Here is an 18,092-nt window from a genome sequence, read left to right as displayed (position 1 = left end):
GGCTTGAACCACCAACCTTCCGGGTCAGAGTCATGTACCTTAGCCACTATGCTCCAGGCTGCCCACATGCTGCAGCGTCGCGTGCTGCTGTTCAGGATCAGGATGAGCAGAAACCCCGTTTCCCCCACGCCACAGGCATGGTGGAGCTGGTTCCAGCCTCAGACACCCTGCGGAAGATCCAGGTGGAGTACGGCGTGACGGGGTCCTTCAAGGACAAGCCCCTGGCCGAGTGGCTCCGCAAGTACAATCCAGGGGAGGAGGAGTACGAGAAGGTGCCCCACGTCCCGTTTCAGCCAGTGTCCAATGTCTCTCAAGATGTCTTCCTGTATTACACTGTAAAAAACAGAAAATAAGCCAATCTCAACAAGTATTTTAGTAATTATATTGAATAAGAACAATTCTCTTGTCAGGCTAAAAAAAGAATCAAATATTTTCTGCTGAAGAGAAAAAAATAAGATCTTAAAGTCTTACTACAAGTCTAAAAATGCTTGTGAAGACAGTTTTTTTGCAGTGTAAGGTGCATACAACCTCAGTGATCATTTGCTTAAGAAAACAACCTGATGATGGGAAAGTGGTCCTCACTCCTGGTCCTGGAGAGCCGCTGTGTGCTGGTTTTTTGTTTTCACCTTAAACAACCAATTATCAGTAATTCAGACCCAAGAAACCAGGTGAAAGTTAACTAATGAACTACTTTCATTGGTCAAATAAGTGCTGAGTAACAACAAAAGCCAGCACACCCTGCGGCTCTCCAGGACCAGGAGTGAGGACCACTGTGATAGACGTTCTGCGTATGCTGGCTACTGTTGACGGAGTCGTTGATCAGGATTGGCTGAGCCACCGTGACGATTTTCCCGCCTTTTCTCCCACAGGCGTCGGAGAACTTCATCTACTCGTGCGCGGGGTGCTGCGTGGCCACCTACGTGCTCGGCATCTGCGACCGGCACAACGACAACATCATGCTGCGCTCCACCGGACACATGTTCCACATCGACTTCGGCAAGTTCCTCGGGCACGCCCAGATGTTCGGGAGCTTCAAGAGGTACTGCAGCGTCTCCTGAGCCCAGGGCGTTTTCAGGGCCTCCCAACGGAGCGCTTTTCTCAGAGCTCTTCCAGAAGGCATCTAAACCTTAACAAGCCTTTTATTCTTCTGTTATGGTTTAGTAAGGACACAGGTCGGTGCTGAGGGACAGTTGAGATGTTGAGATGTTGTTAACCATATTTGCAGTGGTTCATATAGATTTTTTTTCCCCATTCGTCACTTTGATGATTTGTGTGTGTTCTTCATTTTATTTCATTAAACATTTTCATGTGCAGCATTTAACATCTATCTGGTGCTTGATTTTTCTTCTTTTTAACCTCCTAAGACCTGGTGTACACATGCGTGGACTCCACATTTTGGGCTGTACAACCATAATACTTAATTCTTAAGACCGAGAGTCCACATATGTGGACATCATTTTTCTCAAAAACTACATCATGTCAAAAGATGATGCTTAGTTTTTATACTTATCAGGTCCCAATAAGCCCAAATAGCAAAGAGAAATTAAAAATGCATACCAAAAAAGAGTGCGGGTCTTAGGAGGTTAATGAAAGTATTTTCTTTAAAAGTTCAGATTTGTTTGACGTGTGAAGGCTGGTTGATGACTGTAGATGATGTTGACGGGGCCTGGCGCTCTGCTGTGTCCGTGTGTTTCAGGGACCGCGCCCCGTTCGTGCTGACCTCAGACATGGCCTACGTGATTAACGGGGGAGAGAGGCCGACCAGCCGCTTCCAGCTGTTTGTGGACCTGTGCTCCCAAGCCTACAACATGATCCGCAAGCACTCTGGCCTCTTCCTCAACCTGCTGTCTCTGGTACAGCCCCGCTCCCTGTGTGTGAGGCTCAGTCCGTGCAAGGTCCCCATACTAACTGTCTGTGTTTGCTTCTGTGTCTACGTGTGTATGTGTGTGTGTGTACGTACGTACGTACGTGCATGTGTGTACGTGCCTGCGTATGTGTGTGTGTATGTCTGTATGTCTATGCGTGCCTGTGTACGTGTGTGACAGATGACATCATCGGGCCTACCGGAGCTCACCGGTGCTCAGGATCTGAAGTATGTCTATGAAGCGCTGCAGCCGCAAGTCACCGATGCAGAAGCCACCGTCTCCTTCACCAGGTACAAGCACTCTATCCGTACTCATCACTAAATCATACAGCTACACCCGCTTTAAGTGCACTTGCGATTTGAACAAAACAGTAATTAAACAGTCCAATCTACTGTGTTTTTACTGAGCCTCTTCTGTTTTTCTCTCTCCCCCTCACATTCCCATCCTCCCCTTCCCTGCTTTCTCCTTCTTCTCATCCTCTCTCCCTCTCCCAGGTTGATAGAGTCCAGTCTGGGCAGCGTTGCCACCAAGTTCAACTTCTTCATCCACAACCTGGCCCAGATGCGTTTCTCTGGCCTGCCTTCCAACGACGAGCCCATCCTGTCCTTCTCCCCGAAAACGTACTCCCTCAAGCAGGACGGCCGCCTCCGCGACGCCTCCATCTTCACCTTCCAGAAGAGATACAACCCGGACAAGCACTACGTGAGCCCCTCCCCTCCCCCAACACCGCTCTCACCGTGGGGGTGTGGGAGAGTGAGGCTCTGCGTGGTTGGCTGTATGTAGTAGCCCTGCCCCTTACAGGGCACACGAAGAGGCCCCACCCCACGTCTCTATTACTCTGAACCCAGGCGTGTGCTCACCTGACATACAGAATTAACTTTGTAAATGCCCAGTCGGTACTTGGAGCACGGGCTGGGCGCTGTCGTCTTTTGGTGAAGTCAGTATTGGTCAGTCAGATGTGGTCTATGCCAACAGCAGCTCACAAAAGGGGCGGTGTTCTGGTTCAACTTGCGTGGGCCTCCTCAAGTTGCTGCTGCTTTGGCTCCTCCCAGCGACCTGCCAGCTGCTCCTTTGGTTGGTTACTGGCTCCTGTCAGTCAGAAATGGGCCAGTGCTCTTCTGTAGTACTGTGTGGGTGTGCCATGTGGCGTATACAGTACAGTGTACTGGTGGGTAGGTGACAGCAAACAGCAATAACTCACAAGAGACACAAAAGAGAGGAAAAGACCAGTGTCATATTAGAAAAGCCTAATTTACTTGCTAAGCTTGCTTATTAAATTAGTTTAGTTTAAATTAAATGAAGTCCTTGTGCTGTGATACCTTAAGCAGTCAGCAGAGTGTGCTGGTTTTTCCTCATTGATACTGATCTCCCCGGTGTTGTGTTTCCTTAGGCACCTGTATAACATTCTGTACAGAAAAGATTCTTTCAAAAATAATTCAATGAAAGGTCCTAACTAAACATACTATGCATTTTACACTACATTTTAGTAATTTGGCAGAATAGTTAAAACTGAATCAAATCAATATTTTTTGTGACCACCCTTCAGCGTTAGAACTGCATCACTTCTCTGAGATGGCCAACGCAGTCCTGCAGTTCTATAAGACAATCAGCAGGGAGGTTGTTCCAAGCATGTTGGAGAACTTGCCACAGTTCTTCTGCAGACTTTGGTTGGCTCCTTGCTTCAGATCTCAGACAGCCAAGTTTTTTTGACCAGGTTTTTATGTAAAAAGTAGTCAATTTCTTACAGTAATATGTTACTTTTTTTAAATTAAATACAGAAATGTCTCTGTAAAATTAAATCTTTTGGAAAATGGATATTTGAAAATATCAGATGTGTTCTTTTATACTAACACACAAACATATACAAGTGAAACTCGAAAAATCGTGCAAAAGTTCATTTATTTCAATAACTCAACTTTAAAGGTGAAACTAATGTATTACATAGACAAATTACATGCAAAGCAAGATATTTCAAGCCTTTATTTGTTATAATTTTGATGATTATGGCTTACAGCTTATGAAATCTCAGAAAATTAGAATATTACATGAAATCAATCAAAAAAGGATTTTAAATACAGAAATGTCAGCCCTCTGAAAAGTATAATCATGCATATGTACTCAGTACTTGGTTTGAGCCCCTTTTGCACGAATTACTGCCTCAATGCGGCGTGGCATGGATGCGATCAGCCTGGGGCACTGCTGAGGTGTTATGGAAGACCAGGATGCTTCAATAGCAGCCTTCAGCTCTTCTGCATTGTTCGGTCTCATGTCTCATCTTTCTCTTGGCAATGCCCCATAGATTCTCTATGGGGTTCAGGTCGGGTGAGTTTGCTGGCCAATCTAGCACTTTAATCCCATGGTCATTGAACCAGGTTTTGGTACTTTTGGCAGTGTGGGCAGGTGCTAAGTCCTGCTGGAAAATAAAGTCAGCGTCTCCATGAAGCTTGTCTGCTGAAGGAACCATGAAGTGCTCTAAAATTTCCTGGTAGACGGTTGCGTTGACCCTGGTTTTAATAAAGCACAGTGGACCAACACCAGCAGATGACATGGCTCCCCAAATCAACACTGACTGTGGAAACTTCACACTGGACTTTAAGCATCTTGGAGATTGTGTGCCTCTCCATTCTTCCTCCAGACTCTGGGACCTTGGTTTCCAAATGAGATGCAAAATTTGCTCTCATCAGAGAAGAGGACTTTGGACCACTGAGCTTGTTATTCAGGAGCGGCTTCACAAAAGGAATACGACATCTGAAACCCATGTCCAGGATCCGTCTGTGTGTGGTGGCTCTTGATGCATGAACTCCAGCCCCAGTCCACCCCTTGTGAAGCTCTCCCACACTTTTGAATGGCCTTTTCCTGACAATCCTCTCCAGGATGCGGTCATCCCTGCTGCTTGTGCACCTTTTTCTTCCACACTTTTTCCTTCCACTTAACTTTCTATTAATGTGCTTTGATATAGCACTTTGAGAACATCCAACTTCTCTTGCAATTACCTTTTGAGGCTTTCCCTCCTTGTGGAGGGTGTCGATGATGGTTTCCTGCACAACAGTCCGGTCAGCAGTCTTCCCCATGATTGTGAATTCTACTGAACCATACTGAGAGACAATTTAAAGGCTCAGGAACCCTTTGCAGGTGTTTTGGATTAATTAGCTGTTTAGAGTGTGACACTTTGAGCCTACAATATTGAACCTTTCCACAATATTCTAATTTTCTGAGATTTTGAATTTGGGGTTTTCATAAGCTTTAAGCCATCATCATCAAAAATATAAGAAATAAAGGCTTGGAATATCTCACTTTGCATGTAATGAGTCTATATGATATATTAGTTTCACCTTTTTAGTTGAATTACTGAAATAAATGAACTTTTGCATGATATTCTAATTTTTCGAGTTTCACCTGTATATAATGAAGTCTAGGGTGCCTAAGACTTCTGCACAGTACTGTATGAGTGCTGGGCTACCTTAAGCAGGCAGCAGAGTGCTGGTGTTTGCTCATTGATACTGATCTCCCCGGTGATTTGTGTCCTGCAGACCTATGTGGTGCGAGTGCTGCGGGAGGGGCAGACCGAGGCCCAGTTTGTGTTCCGTACCTTCGACGAGTTCCAGGAACTGCACAACAAACTGACCATCCTCTTCCCCCTGTGGAAACTGCCAGGGTACGGCTCTGCGTGACCCCCCCAAACCCTAAATCTGCACCCCAAGTCTGACCATGGACCTGACCCCACCCCTAATCTACACTGTAACCCAATCCCTAACCCTAACCTGAACCATAACTACGACTCCAATACCCCAACCATAACTGTTACTGTGAACCGTAACTTCACCATGCTTCTGTCCAACCACCAAAGCCTGACGTAAGACTCATCAGCAACCCCCCAAAGCATTGCAGGTTAGAGCGGATTGACTCTGCCCTTTACCCCCCAGGTTCCCCAATAAGATGGTGCTGGGCAGGACCCACATCAAGGATGTAGCAGCCAAGCGGAAGGTGGAGCTGAACAGCTACCTGCACAGCCTGATGAGGAGCTCCAGTGAGGTGGCACAGGTGGGCCCTGGGCACAAGTGCCTTTAGAGTGCCATTCAGTGAACAAGAAGGCTCTGGCCTGACAATGATACTCTCTCTCTCTCATTCCCACCCCCCCACCCCCCTTTTCTCCTCAGTGCGATCTTGTTTACACGTTCTTCCATCCAATTGCCAGGGACGACAGGACAGAAGGGTTCGAGGGAATGGCCAAACCTGCAGGTGGGTACCTGAGGGCCCCTGTGCTGATGGAATTGTGTTTACTGTCCCCATACAGCACTGAGGGGGCCCCTGTGCTGTTGGGACTGTGATACTGTCCTTTCCTCCCTGTTCATATGTCACGCTGTATATTTGCGGTTTAACACGGTCATTGTGAACGATGGATTGGTGATTAACGCCGATTGCTCCGGCAGAGGTGATGCCGGTGAGCCCAACCTCTGGGCGTGTGGAGGGCGAGGTGAAGTTATCCATATCCTACAGGAACAACACCCTCTTCATCATGGTGATGCACATTAAAGATCTGGTGAGGACCGTCCCGTGTACACACTGCTACACACCTGTTCATGTAGTATTTGTTATGGATTCAAACACTTTTCTGCATTTCACTAAGCTTACGTGGTGCATTCAAACAAATGAAATGATCCCATAAACCTATAAACCCCACCTATCTCCTCCTGGCAGGCAGGCAACATCAATAGAGCACAGAAAAGTATTTGATGCTCCCACCGCTGTCTCCCCGTGTGTGATCTGAGAGAAGCCTCATTCTGGCTAACATTTAGTCATTTACCAACATGCCCACAGGTATCCGAGGACGGAGCGGACCCAAATCCGTATGTCAAGACTTATTTGCTCCCCGACCCGCACAAAACCTCCAAGCGTAAAACGAAGATCTCCAGAAAGACACGGAACCCCACCTTCAATGAAATGGTGAGCCTTTTCTTACTGGTGCCATCTTTCCCTCTCTGTTACCAGCACATTAACTGGGCCTCTGCTGTCAGACCACTGCTGCTTTATACATTTATGCAACTCCATTATTCTCAGTGTGGTTTATGCGATCTATCCCTGTGGCTAACCCTGATTTCTTGGGTCTAAATTGTTTGCTGAGTTAAGGTAAAGGTAAGTGCTATGGGAGTGTGGCAGTCCAGAAACAGGGTATCTTTGGGATTCAAGTACTTTTCTGTGCTCGATTGATCTTGCCAGGTTCAACTGAGTCAAACAAGAGGACCAGAATGTGGGGTCTGCAGAGTATTTCATAGTACGTTGTCTGGTGTATTGGAAGCTGCATAATGCGGTGTTTGAGACGGGGTTGGTCAGCTAAACGCCCGTCTCTGGTCCTTCCCCAGCTGGTCTACAGTGGCTACAGCAAGGAGACCCTGCGTCAGCGTGAGCTGCAGCTGAGCGTGCTCAGTGCCGAGTCGCTGCGGGAGAACTGCTACCTGGGCGGGGTGACGCTGGGCCTGCAGGACTTCGACCTGAGCAAGGAGACCACCGGCTGGCACAAGCTCACCGCCGTGCCCTACTTCTGAAGTCTCAGTCCAATCCAGCACACCTCTCATTACACCCCAACACTAATCATGCCCCTGTCCCCTTATGCACACTATATTTTTGTTCCCAGAATATATAGGAAAGCTGTATTAATATTTTGTACATTTGACGTTGGAGGACCAAAACCAGCTCATTTTTTGAGGAGTGTGTATATATTAATATATATGCATATATACATACCATGTATTTGTAAAACGGCTCATTTTCACTTTTCACTTTTTTTTTCTTTTTCTACGTAGCACATTTTTCAGTAGGAAACGCTGATTTTTCCCTGTGAGTTTGTGATGTGTGAACTTGTAGGAAGGCTGTAGTGCTGTAAATGAGACGTGCCCCAGAATACGTGCCAAAAAGCAAAAGACAAGACAAAACGTCGACTGCAAACCACTTCCCTCGGGGGGACAAAGCGTGCGACTGAACCTGAGATATTCTCTCTCTTCACCCGGCCTGCATGCAGTATATATTATCCACCATGTTAATCACAGTTACAACCTTCATTCAGGCCAAAGTCTTCCAACATTCAGCACCACTGCAGTTGCCACACTTCCTCAAGATGTCAATCAGGCTGATTATGGAAGCATGCACACTTCAGGGTTGGTCCCAATTCCGTTTCTGTTCATTCCGTTCAGGAAATGAATTTAAAACCAGTTCTGGAATCGATAATTGGCCCTAATGTTCTCTAATAATGTTCAAGGAATTTCTTGAATTTCAATTCATTTCTTGAACTGACCAAATTGCAAAGCAGCCCTCACTAGGTTCATGAGTTTTAATGATATAAACTTGGCTTGTATGTAGGAAATAACTCCTTATGACCATTGCGTTTAGACTAAAGGGAATGACAATGTTTGGGGACTTGGAGTGGAGGGATTTCTGCTACAGCCCTGCTGTGTAACTAAAGTTGAAAGAGGAAATATGCTTTTACTGGAAGTGTCTTTTTAGAGGATTTCAAAAGTGGAAGCTTATAAAATCAACATCATGCTATAAAAGAGTGATTTCATTCTTTTAATAACTGTAAAAAACATGCTGAATTTCTGAAAATATGGCCAGTTATTTATTTTTAATTGGTTATCTTTAACCTGGGTAGATCAGTATGTACTGTAAGCCTTTTTCCTACATGAAACATTTTTGAAACTAGGTTTCTAATAAATTGAATTTCTTATTTCTGTAATGAAGTTCAATATAAAAAATATGTTATTCATCCACTTAACTCACCAGATGCATATTTGCAATATGCTTTGGTAAAGAATATTTTCTTAAAACCAAATAAATGTTACCTCTAATTTTCTGTCTACCCTGAGTATTGCCTTTTGTAACTCTTTCCTGCCTGTTTTCTTTGCCACCTCATTTTTGTTTCATTTCAGGGAAATCCCGTTATAACTTAAAATGTGTATAATGTTTGATTTAGTGTTCAGAAGCAGTTTCATTCGCATAGGTGGAAAATGACCCATCATCATTTTTATAAATACTAGAAATGGCAAAGACACGCGTGGAAAAATAGCACAAAGTCGGCAGCTAATAATGGGTGTGTGAGCAACCATGGTAGGAGAGGCTCCATCCTGGATTGTTTACTAGCTAGCAGTAGCAAATTACTATTTAGCCTCATATATTCAATTCAACAACACACGGAAGCGGTGTAAATGTAGCGCGGATGTGTTAGCGCATCAGAAAATGCTTTAAATACGTTAATGTGTGACGTGTTATTTATTTTTTTTACTATGAATTTAATTTGAACTCATTAAATTGACAGAAGAACAGTGAAACAAAGCAAAAAACTCAATCATTTAGCCCTCTTATTATGTTTGGGGTCAATTTGACCCCATTTAGTGTTTGACGTCTCTTAAAAATCAGTTAGCCTTGTTTCATATTGATACTGTATAATTTTTCTAATTTTCTAACATTCAAGTAAACATACTGCTATGCTAAGTTCTGTACCAACTTTGCATACACGTGTTGTGTGGGGTTCGTTAACCTCTGACTCTGTATATATTCTTTGCGGATGATTCTGGTGGCACTTTCCCATACAGGTGCCAAACTTTCACTTACTGTACAAAAATTTGACGTTTCTCAGATTTTTCGTATGTATCGATAAAAGGCTAGTCATTTTGGATGGCGACAACCAAAGTGTCAAAATATTTCTATTACAATAATTGTGTTTATTTAAACTGTTGGGCTCAATTACACCCCATAAAAGCGGTCATAAAATCTTAACGTCATAGGCGGGTTAAATTAACTAAATAAAAGTACAAGCTGCAAAGGTTAAAGGGGAATGCCACCCTGAAATTATAACTACATTTGCAGATCCTCGCATTTGTTCGTATCTCATAAAACGAATTTGAAAAGAAAAGTGTATAGATTAGTGCTTCATTGCCTGGTCCCCTAAAAAGTATGTCACTGAATCATTTACATACAGAACTGACAAAATGAACATTTCTAAATATTTTCTGTGGAACACCCAAGAAACACCAAATTCGATATCTTCAGCATCTATTGATTGAGATTGGGTGTGTGAAGGGGCTCCATCATAGCACAGAAAAACTTGATCTGAACTGGATTTTCTGTGGAGAATGTCTATTCAAAATGTAATTTTGTCTAGGACGAGGCTTAATCTGTGTCTGAAAAACTGTCCCATGAAGTATACCTTTAAAATTAGTCTGAGGTTAAATTACAGATTCACAGCTGTCATTATAGGGTATTTGTATAAATGTTGGATTCACAACTGAGATATTGTAACACTTTTTTCTACAGTCAATTAACACACCGATTAATGTCATTAATGCCTCTCTTTCACCCATTCACACACACACACACACACACACACACACATACACACACACACACAATAAACTGCACATACACAGGCCCTCCAGGAGTGGAATTGTCCACCACTGCTTTAACATTTACACAGGATAATGAATTATGAATTGCTTGCATTCTTTTATTTTATTCTGTGCTATTTTAAAAGCCATTTAGCATTTGAAATCATTCATGATGGACATTAAAAGAGAAAACTATTGCATTATCACACCAAGTATCATAGCACACCAAGTATCATAGCACACCACAAATACTGTATATTGCTTTAAAAAACTGCATTTCCATCAGGTTCATTTTTTTTCTGAAAGACAGTGCTGATTCATATCTTTATTTTTATCAAATAGGGCACCTTTAACGCTGTTATCTATTTCATAATAGCAGTAAACCTGGACCGGGATTTTTTTCAGATTCTCATAAATTACTTTTTTTTCATTTTTGTGTATGTCATAATGAAACAATGAACTGAAAACTAATACAATGTCTCTGTTTTGGTTTCTGTCTCTTAAGTCTGTGAGCAGGTCAATGATATTAGCGTCTTTGCTATTGTTCAGGCACTTGGAGAAACAAGGGCTGAAATAAGTAAAGACAATCAGGCATCCAGGCGCAATTGTTTGTTCTAGTTTTGTGAGGACTCTGTATTCTGAATGGTCTGTATACAACTTTCTACCATTTTGATAGTGATGGACAGGAAGTGCTGCAACAACACCATTGTTGTTGTACACCTCTTCTCTTGCTATAGTGTCCCTGAGGTCTTTGAAGTCTGCAGGGATGTTGTTTCCCAGCTTTCCTCGATTACAGTCATTTGTTGAGAGATGAAGAGCAAAACTGTACTGTTGGCCTCTAGTGAAAGAAAGAAAAAATATATTATTATTTATATATAGGCTTCTGTCTTTGAATCAGTCAGTTGAAACATAATTTAATGTTAAAGAGATTTGCACTTACTCAGCCATTTTGTCAGTCTTTTTCTGGTTTATCTTTCTTATTTGTTGTATCAATTGCGGTTGGTTAAACCTGAAGAGACATTATGTGTCATGTGAACATGAAGGTTTATAATAGATTTTTATCATGATATGCACAAATTATATATTCTAACTACAAGTATTGGATAAAGATTGAACTCATTTGGAACTATATCACAGTTTTGCCAATGGATAATAAAGCCCAGTAATGGAAATTGAATATTTAAAATTCCTAAATGTTTTGCATTCTTACATTTATCCATCCATCCATCCATTATCTGAACCCGCTTATCCTGATCAGGGTCACAGGGGGGCTGGAGCCTATCCCAGCATACATTGGGCGAAAGGCAGGAATACACCCTGGACAGGTCGCCAGTCTATCGCAGAGCACACACACCATTCACTCACACACTCATACCTACGGGCAATTTAGACTCTCCAATCAGCCTAACGTGCATGTCTTTGGACTGTGGGAGGAAACCGGAGTACCCAGAGGAAACCCACGCAGACACGGGGAGAACATGTAAACTCCGCACAGAGAGGCCCCGGCCGACAGGGATTCGAACCCAGGACCTCCTTGCTGTGAGGCGGCAGTGCTACCAACTGCACCATCCGTGCCGCCTTCTTACATTTATATTTACATTTATATTTATCATATTTACATTGATTTCCACCAGTTGCACACAAAGCAGGCAGAGGTAAACACTGGCACGTGAGTCAAAATTGAACTTTTTAATGCACTAATGAAACTGTTATTATTTTAATGAATTCATCATTTTAGAAATAAATATGTTCAAATGCATACAAAGATTTTAAACAATTGGGGAAGAGCTGAACTTGTGTTAGTGGAATAGGCAAAGTATCACAACACATCCTCACCTCTTGAACATATCTTGCATAATAGGCTGAAGTGTCTGTTCGGATAAAGCACAGTCCCCTCTGTCGGAGAGGAGAGAAAGACAGAGAAGCAGACAAGCAATCTTCTCCATCCCAACACCAACCTGCATACACACAGTGCAATGGATTAGACATCGGGAGGCTCATCCATACTGTATCAGTGGTGAAAGCTATTATTAGTACTCACCATGCTTGCCTTTCAGGAGGTACGCTGATTCTTCGTGGTTCAGGTACTGAACATGCCTGCCTTGTGCCTGACTTAATATAGCAGTGTTACTGAGAGGACACACCCCTGAAGGACTGGTACAAACCATACCATGCAAAACCAACCTGAAGCAGTGGTAGATAAATGACACTACAGGATGGTTATCTTATCAAAGATAATGTATTTAAGGATGTCAGGATGGCATTGGTCAATATTGCAATGGTTGGTTACATGTCAGTTTGGTAAGGCATGCATAGTACCTTTTTGTTTGCATTTTATATTTAAAACATATGAAAGTGTATAAAAGTCTTATTCTTGTTCACCAGGCAGCTGTGTGTTATCCTGTGCTCCTCCTCATTTTCGTTCAAATCCTCAAGGTGTAGAACATATGGCAGAATAATCTGGACAAGGGGCCCGTTACTAGGTGACGACATGGATGAAATGGGGGGAGAACTGCAAAACAATGCAATAAGTAAAAAAATGTGGTACAGTAGTAAAGGAAATGAGTATTTGTGAGGCATATATAGTTCATGTTAACCGAGGGGCCGAGAATAAGAGACTTAAAAAAAGCTTTCATAAGTAACACATATATATCTGTTCAGTTAAAACATATGTTTTAACTGGCCTGTAGCGTAGTGGTTAAGGTACATGACTGGGACCCGCAAGGTCGGTGGTTCGATCCCCAGTGTAGCCACAATAAGATCTGCACAGCCATTGGGCCCTTGAGCAAGGCCCTTAACCCTGCATTGCTCCAGGGGAGAATTGTCTCCTGCCTGTCTAATCAACTGTATGTCGCTTTGGATAAGAGCATCTGCCAAATGCCATTAATGTAATGTAATATGTATCTTTTGAGTTAATCAACATGTATCATTTGAATAATCAAAATGTGTAACCAACAGAGAAATCTGTGTGATTTAAATTATGGATTATTGTACTAATTCATTATCCTAACCCGCTTATCCTGAACAGGGTTGCACGGGGGCTGGAGCCTATCCCAGCATACATTGGGCGAAAGGCAGGAATACACCCTGGACAGGTCGCCAGTCCATCGCAGGGCACACACACCATTCACTCACACACTCATACCTATGGGCAATTTAGACTCTCCGATCAGCCTAACCTGCAGAGAACATGCACACTCCACACAGAGAGGCCCCGCCCGACGGGGATTCAAACCCAGGGCCTCCTTCCTGTGAGGCGGCAGTGCTACCCACTGCGCCATCCGTGCCACCTCAACTAACATTAACAAAAGTTAAATGCTTATAGAGAATAAATGCACCATCCAAAGATACTTAGCAATTTATCAGTGAAACATAGAACAAGTGAGAGCAGGGAGGGGGGGCCGCTGGCATTGAGCCGGCATCTTGTGACCTTCGCCAAAACACCCCCGCTTCCGAGTTTTAAAAAAGGTATAAAGATTGGAATAACCAAGAGACATTTAACGTGCTCTGCTTTATCTTGTGTATTACTTTTCTAGACAAAGATATTGCAATGAAATCCTTATTATTCACCAGCCCTGGACTTTGACTCTATTCCTGAGAACCGACCTGTCAACTTGGTGGAGAATGCGGGCAACCTGAGATCAAGCTACCATTTTACTTTTTACTGAGACGGATCCTACGATCATGCTAGAATTAGAGGCGGGTCAACTTTTATTACCTGTTGACTGAAAGTGGCTGGCCAGCCCAGGGATAGCATTGGGACGCTGATTCCGTGTCACGGTAGGGCACTGAGTGCATGGTTTTGACGGCACGGGAGGTGTTATGATAGTGTGGCGGAGTGTCTGAGCACAACATTAAGTGAGCTTGTGAAACTGGGTGTGGTCCATTAGGACGAACTGTAGGATTCTGTGTGAGTGATCATAGCACAGAGTCATAGTGCTGTAAGGTGGAGTACCTTAGCACATGTAAAATTCCAGGTGTAGAAGGCGACCCCACCGCTACCGAATTTGGGAAAAATTATAGATTCATTTAAAAGGTCTATTGGATGTTAAGTCCTAGGTGTTTTGATTGCATGGTGTCTGTTTTCATATGTATTAATTAATACTGATTATGTTTTGTATGTTGTATGTTAAGTGTCGCATGTTATTTGTTGGTGAACTAATGATACAATGTTGCTTGTGCATTTACCTGTACTGTGAGTTTCGAGACACAAATGAATCTCTGCCAACAGAATCCGGATGTAAAAACTGTAAGCTTTGACCGCGTAGTATAAATAGAATCCCTTTGTGTATATCGGTTCAAATTTGGAGAATTAATAATGTGTGTAAAATTTAAAGCAGCAAAAATGGCCAGTAATAAAAAATGGTGTGACTCCTTCAGCTCATCTTCAGACAAAATACAACTCCCTCAATTCATTAAAACAGAATTCTAGATAAAATTGGCCTCAACTGTGCGTCAAATGAATATGGGGTTAGAGGTTGTTAAAAATGTAATTGAAATTAAATGTCCAATTGCCCATGTTGAAAAGGCACAAGATCTTCCTTGCCCTCTGCCCCACTCTTACGCGGATTTCTGGCGCTGTTTTGATAATATGCGGCAGAACACTTAGGACTCTGTAGGGATCTACAATCTAAAGCTCAACCCAGGTAAACCGGAAGTAATCTTCATCCCTGCTTTAACCTCTCCCTTCTCCCAATTTTTCCATCTCACTAGGGGATATCACAGTGACCTCATCCCCTAGCGCAAGAAACCTTGGAGTGGTGATGGACAACAGGCTGTCCTTCTCCGAGAACATCACTACGGTGACCCGGGCATGCAGGTTCTTCCTGTAGAACATCCGGAGAATCCGACCCTTTCTCACCACCTACTCCACTCAGCTCCTTGTTCAAGCAATGGTCCTGTCCCGCCGGGACTATTGCAATTCTCAGCTGGCTGGCCTTCCAGCATCTGCCATCAGACCCCTACAACTCATCCAGAATGCTGCAGCTCATCTGGTATTCAATGTTCCCAGACATTCACATGTCACCCCCCTGCTCAGCAACCTTCACTGGCTGCCTGTTATGGCTCGCATCAAATTTAAAACTTTGGTGCTCGCATACCAGGTAGTTAAAGGATCAGCCCCTGTATATATTCAATCGCTTATCAAGACATATACTCCAGCAAGACCCCCCCATTCCACCAATTCGAGCCGCCTGGCACCTCCTCCTCACCACACCTGCACTTCTCTGTCACGACTGCTGTCTGTTCTGGCCCCACGGTGGTGGAATGACCTCCCAGTGGATGTCAGAAGGGCAGAGTCTCTGACCACTTTCAAACGCAAACTGAAGACTCATCTCTTCAAGCTGCACCTTTCCCTCCCGACCTCACCACCATGATTAGCCTTGTATATGCCATAGACTATAATGGCACTTATATAGTTATGTATAGAGACTGTTGTGTTCTATTACCTATTGCATTGTTGTACTCGGGGTATTCTAGCTGCCAACCGTGGTATGCTAGTTCATAAGCTGATGTATTCTTCAAGGTTTCCGATTGTATCTGTATGGTCACACTAGGACTCGGAACCGTATTGTCCTCTAAGGTCCTCTTCACACTTGTTCCTGTGTTCAATCTGCACTTCATTGTACGTCACTCTGGATCAGAGCATCTGCTAAATGCCTTGGAATGTAATGCAATGTAATGTAATGCGAGGGACACTTACCTGGGGATCGGTCCTGAACCGTAAACAGGAGGAAGGAGAGGACCTAGGTGTGTACCTCACTAGGATGGAGGTTAAGTTCAAGCAGTGGGCAGACGGTAATGACGAGACATTTAATGAAAATGATCCCCTGTTCTTAGTAGTGTGTCGCCTCAACATGCAGCAAATTTTCCACGATGCAATGAAATCCGGGGGGGAGCGGAGAAGAACATGAATGCGCTTAGAGAGTGGGCAGAGGCAGTTTACCAAGCCTGTCACAATGATGGGTCATGCGGCAGTGGAGGGACTAAGAAAAAGGCAGCTGTAGTAAGGGGTAGCGTAGCTGCAGGGGTGGCAGCAGGGGGGGCAGGCTGCTTTAACTGGGGGGAAACCTGAGCACATAGCCAAGTAAAGTAACGGACAGAAAAAAACCTGCACTAATTGTGGCAAGGCAGGCCACATTCAAGCAAACTGTTTGGCTAAAGGGGGAGGAAAGGAGGGACAGTGGCCAGCTAAAAGGGAGTTACCCCAGGGGTACTCGGTGGTGTTCTCCACCGAGCAGCTGTTAAAACTCAAAGAGTTTGTGAATGCTTCTATGAAACAGGGAATAGCGGCCTCCTCAGATCCCTGTGGAGATAGTGATACACGACCGTGTTTCCAGACGCTCTTAGGAGGCCAGGAGTGCACAATACTGGTTGACACGGGTGCATCTAAATCTATGACAGACTTACCCCTTCCCCTCACTAACAAAACTATCAAAATTGAGGGCCTTAATGGCCACAGCACTGTAACTTTGTCACATGCAGTGCCTTTACAATGGACTCCTCACACAGCACCAGTGTGGGTCCAATTTTGGGTTGGGGAAAATACCGTAGGGACATTAATGGGGATGGGTTTAAAGTTGGAGAAAAGGTTGAAAAATGTGTGCGAATAGTTCAGCTTATATGGACTCGAATATGAACAGGACATGAGGGCCCGGTGTGTAGACTCTGGAAACATGTAGCCCTCTTTAAAGATCCAAGCAGGGCCAATTGTGATAACATACCTCTTTGGTGGTCTTTAGATGCCCCTAAATGTATCAACCTTATAGACATGGCACATGCAATCGTGACTGGCAACAAAACACTCCAAACATTCAACCTGTCACCTGACAATTTCTTTATGATTGATATTTCAACTCTGATCACACATCATTGCCTCAAACCATCTGTGTCCCAAGGAATACCGTACCGCCCTATATCAGGTATATTCATTACTGATGGCTCCAGCCTATCAGGACGCAGGTAGGTGGTAGGATGATACCACTCAATGGCTTGAAGTGAAGGAAAAGTTGTGGGCACCCAATACACGAGACACGGCGCTCCACTCACCTAAATGAAAACCCTGAGTGTAAAGGTTTAATAGAACAGCAATGGTGGGGCCCAGACCTAGCGTACGATCTTATACCAGTGGGAAGACATGCGCGGGCGCGAGATTGTCTAGCCCTCAGTATTCCCCTGTATTCCAGCCCAAGACAGTTACCAAAAGGGATGGGCACAGGCTTTCGATCAATTGTTGACGGGAAACGTTAGCTCGTGGAAATTGGGTAACGGGTGGCTGGTCAGTACTGAAAAGCTGCACCGGGGTTCACGTCCATTTAAGTTAAATCCAGGAATACTGGTAGGGGTGGCTGCGGTCAGGAGTGGTTTCCAAGGAGTCTATGAATCAAATGGGTGGTTTCATGGATAATATGGCAATACTACCTCGCCTAGGATGGATCTTGGGGATTGGAGCCACCATAGTGTTAGGGGCACTTCTCATATTCTATCTCATCAAACTGGGTCTAAGAAAGGCCATATTAACTAAACCTGTCTGTGCTTTGAAAGTGACCATGCTCCAGCTGGAGGAGGGTGAAACATATGAGCAAGTGCGAGTCTGCAGACAGGGGAAGTGAAATTCATTTAACAAAATCTATTTCTAATCAGCTAACCTAAAATGTTGTAGTACTCTGTGTTTAGTAGTTTTCTGTTTCTTCTGTCTTTTTCAGGGCCACGCAGTCCAGACCAGTACGGGCGTGGTACAATGAAAGGTCCTCGGGGGGTCATATGTGTCTTTGGACACCTGGTGAAGACGTTCCTTTCTCCTTTTCCGCCCGAGGGTGAGGACAGGGGGCCCACCTCTGCCCAGCAGCACCGC

At 44.0% G+C, this 18,092-nt stretch overlaps 1 protein-coding gene and 1 long non-coding RNA gene across 2 annotated transcripts in view; one reads left to right on the top strand and one right to left on the bottom strand.

Moving 5' to 3' along the window:
* The window catches only part of pik3c2a (phosphatidylinositol-4-phosphate 3-kinase, catalytic subunit type 2 alpha), a 38,149-nt gene extending 29,445 nt beyond the window's left edge, over positions 1-8,704 (top strand). Inside the window, exons 23-33 of the mRNA XM_061244637.1 lie at positions 136-272; positions 870-1,039; positions 1,697-1,853; positions 2,046-2,155; positions 2,360-2,567; positions 5,396-5,520; positions 5,789-5,906; positions 6,023-6,104; positions 6,296-6,405; positions 6,684-6,809; positions 7,226-8,704. Of these exons, the coding sequence (XP_061100621.1) occupies positions 136-272; positions 870-1,039; positions 1,697-1,853; positions 2,046-2,155; positions 2,360-2,567; positions 5,396-5,520; positions 5,789-5,906; positions 6,023-6,104; positions 6,296-6,405; positions 6,684-6,809; positions 7,226-7,408 (1,526 nt within the window). The 3' untranslated portion in view covers positions 7,409-8,704. The remainder of the gene's footprint in view (positions 1-135; positions 273-869; positions 1,040-1,696; positions 1,854-2,045; positions 2,156-2,359; positions 2,568-5,395; positions 5,521-5,788; positions 5,907-6,022; positions 6,105-6,295; positions 6,406-6,683; positions 6,810-7,225) is intronic.
* Positions 8,705-10,338: 1,634 nt separating this feature from the next.
* On the bottom strand, positions 10,339-12,353 carry LOC133131708 (uncharacterized). The gene is made up of 4 exons (XR_009709040.1): positions 12,282-12,353; positions 12,077-12,198; positions 11,181-11,249; positions 10,339-11,078 (listed from the first exon to the last, which is right to left on the bottom strand). It is a non-coding gene; the product is annotated as an uncharacterized LOC133131708 (long non-coding RNA).
* Between the last annotated feature and the right edge of the window lie 5,739 nt (positions 12,354-18,092).

The sequence above is a fragment of the Conger conger genome, chromosome 6 (genome assembly GCF_963514075.1).
Source record: "Conger conger chromosome 6, fConCon1.1, whole genome shotgun sequence".
Lineage (NCBI taxonomy): Eukaryota > Metazoa > Chordata > Actinopteri > Anguilliformes > Congridae > Conger > Conger conger.
This window is presented reverse-complemented; position numbering and strand designations above follow the sequence as displayed.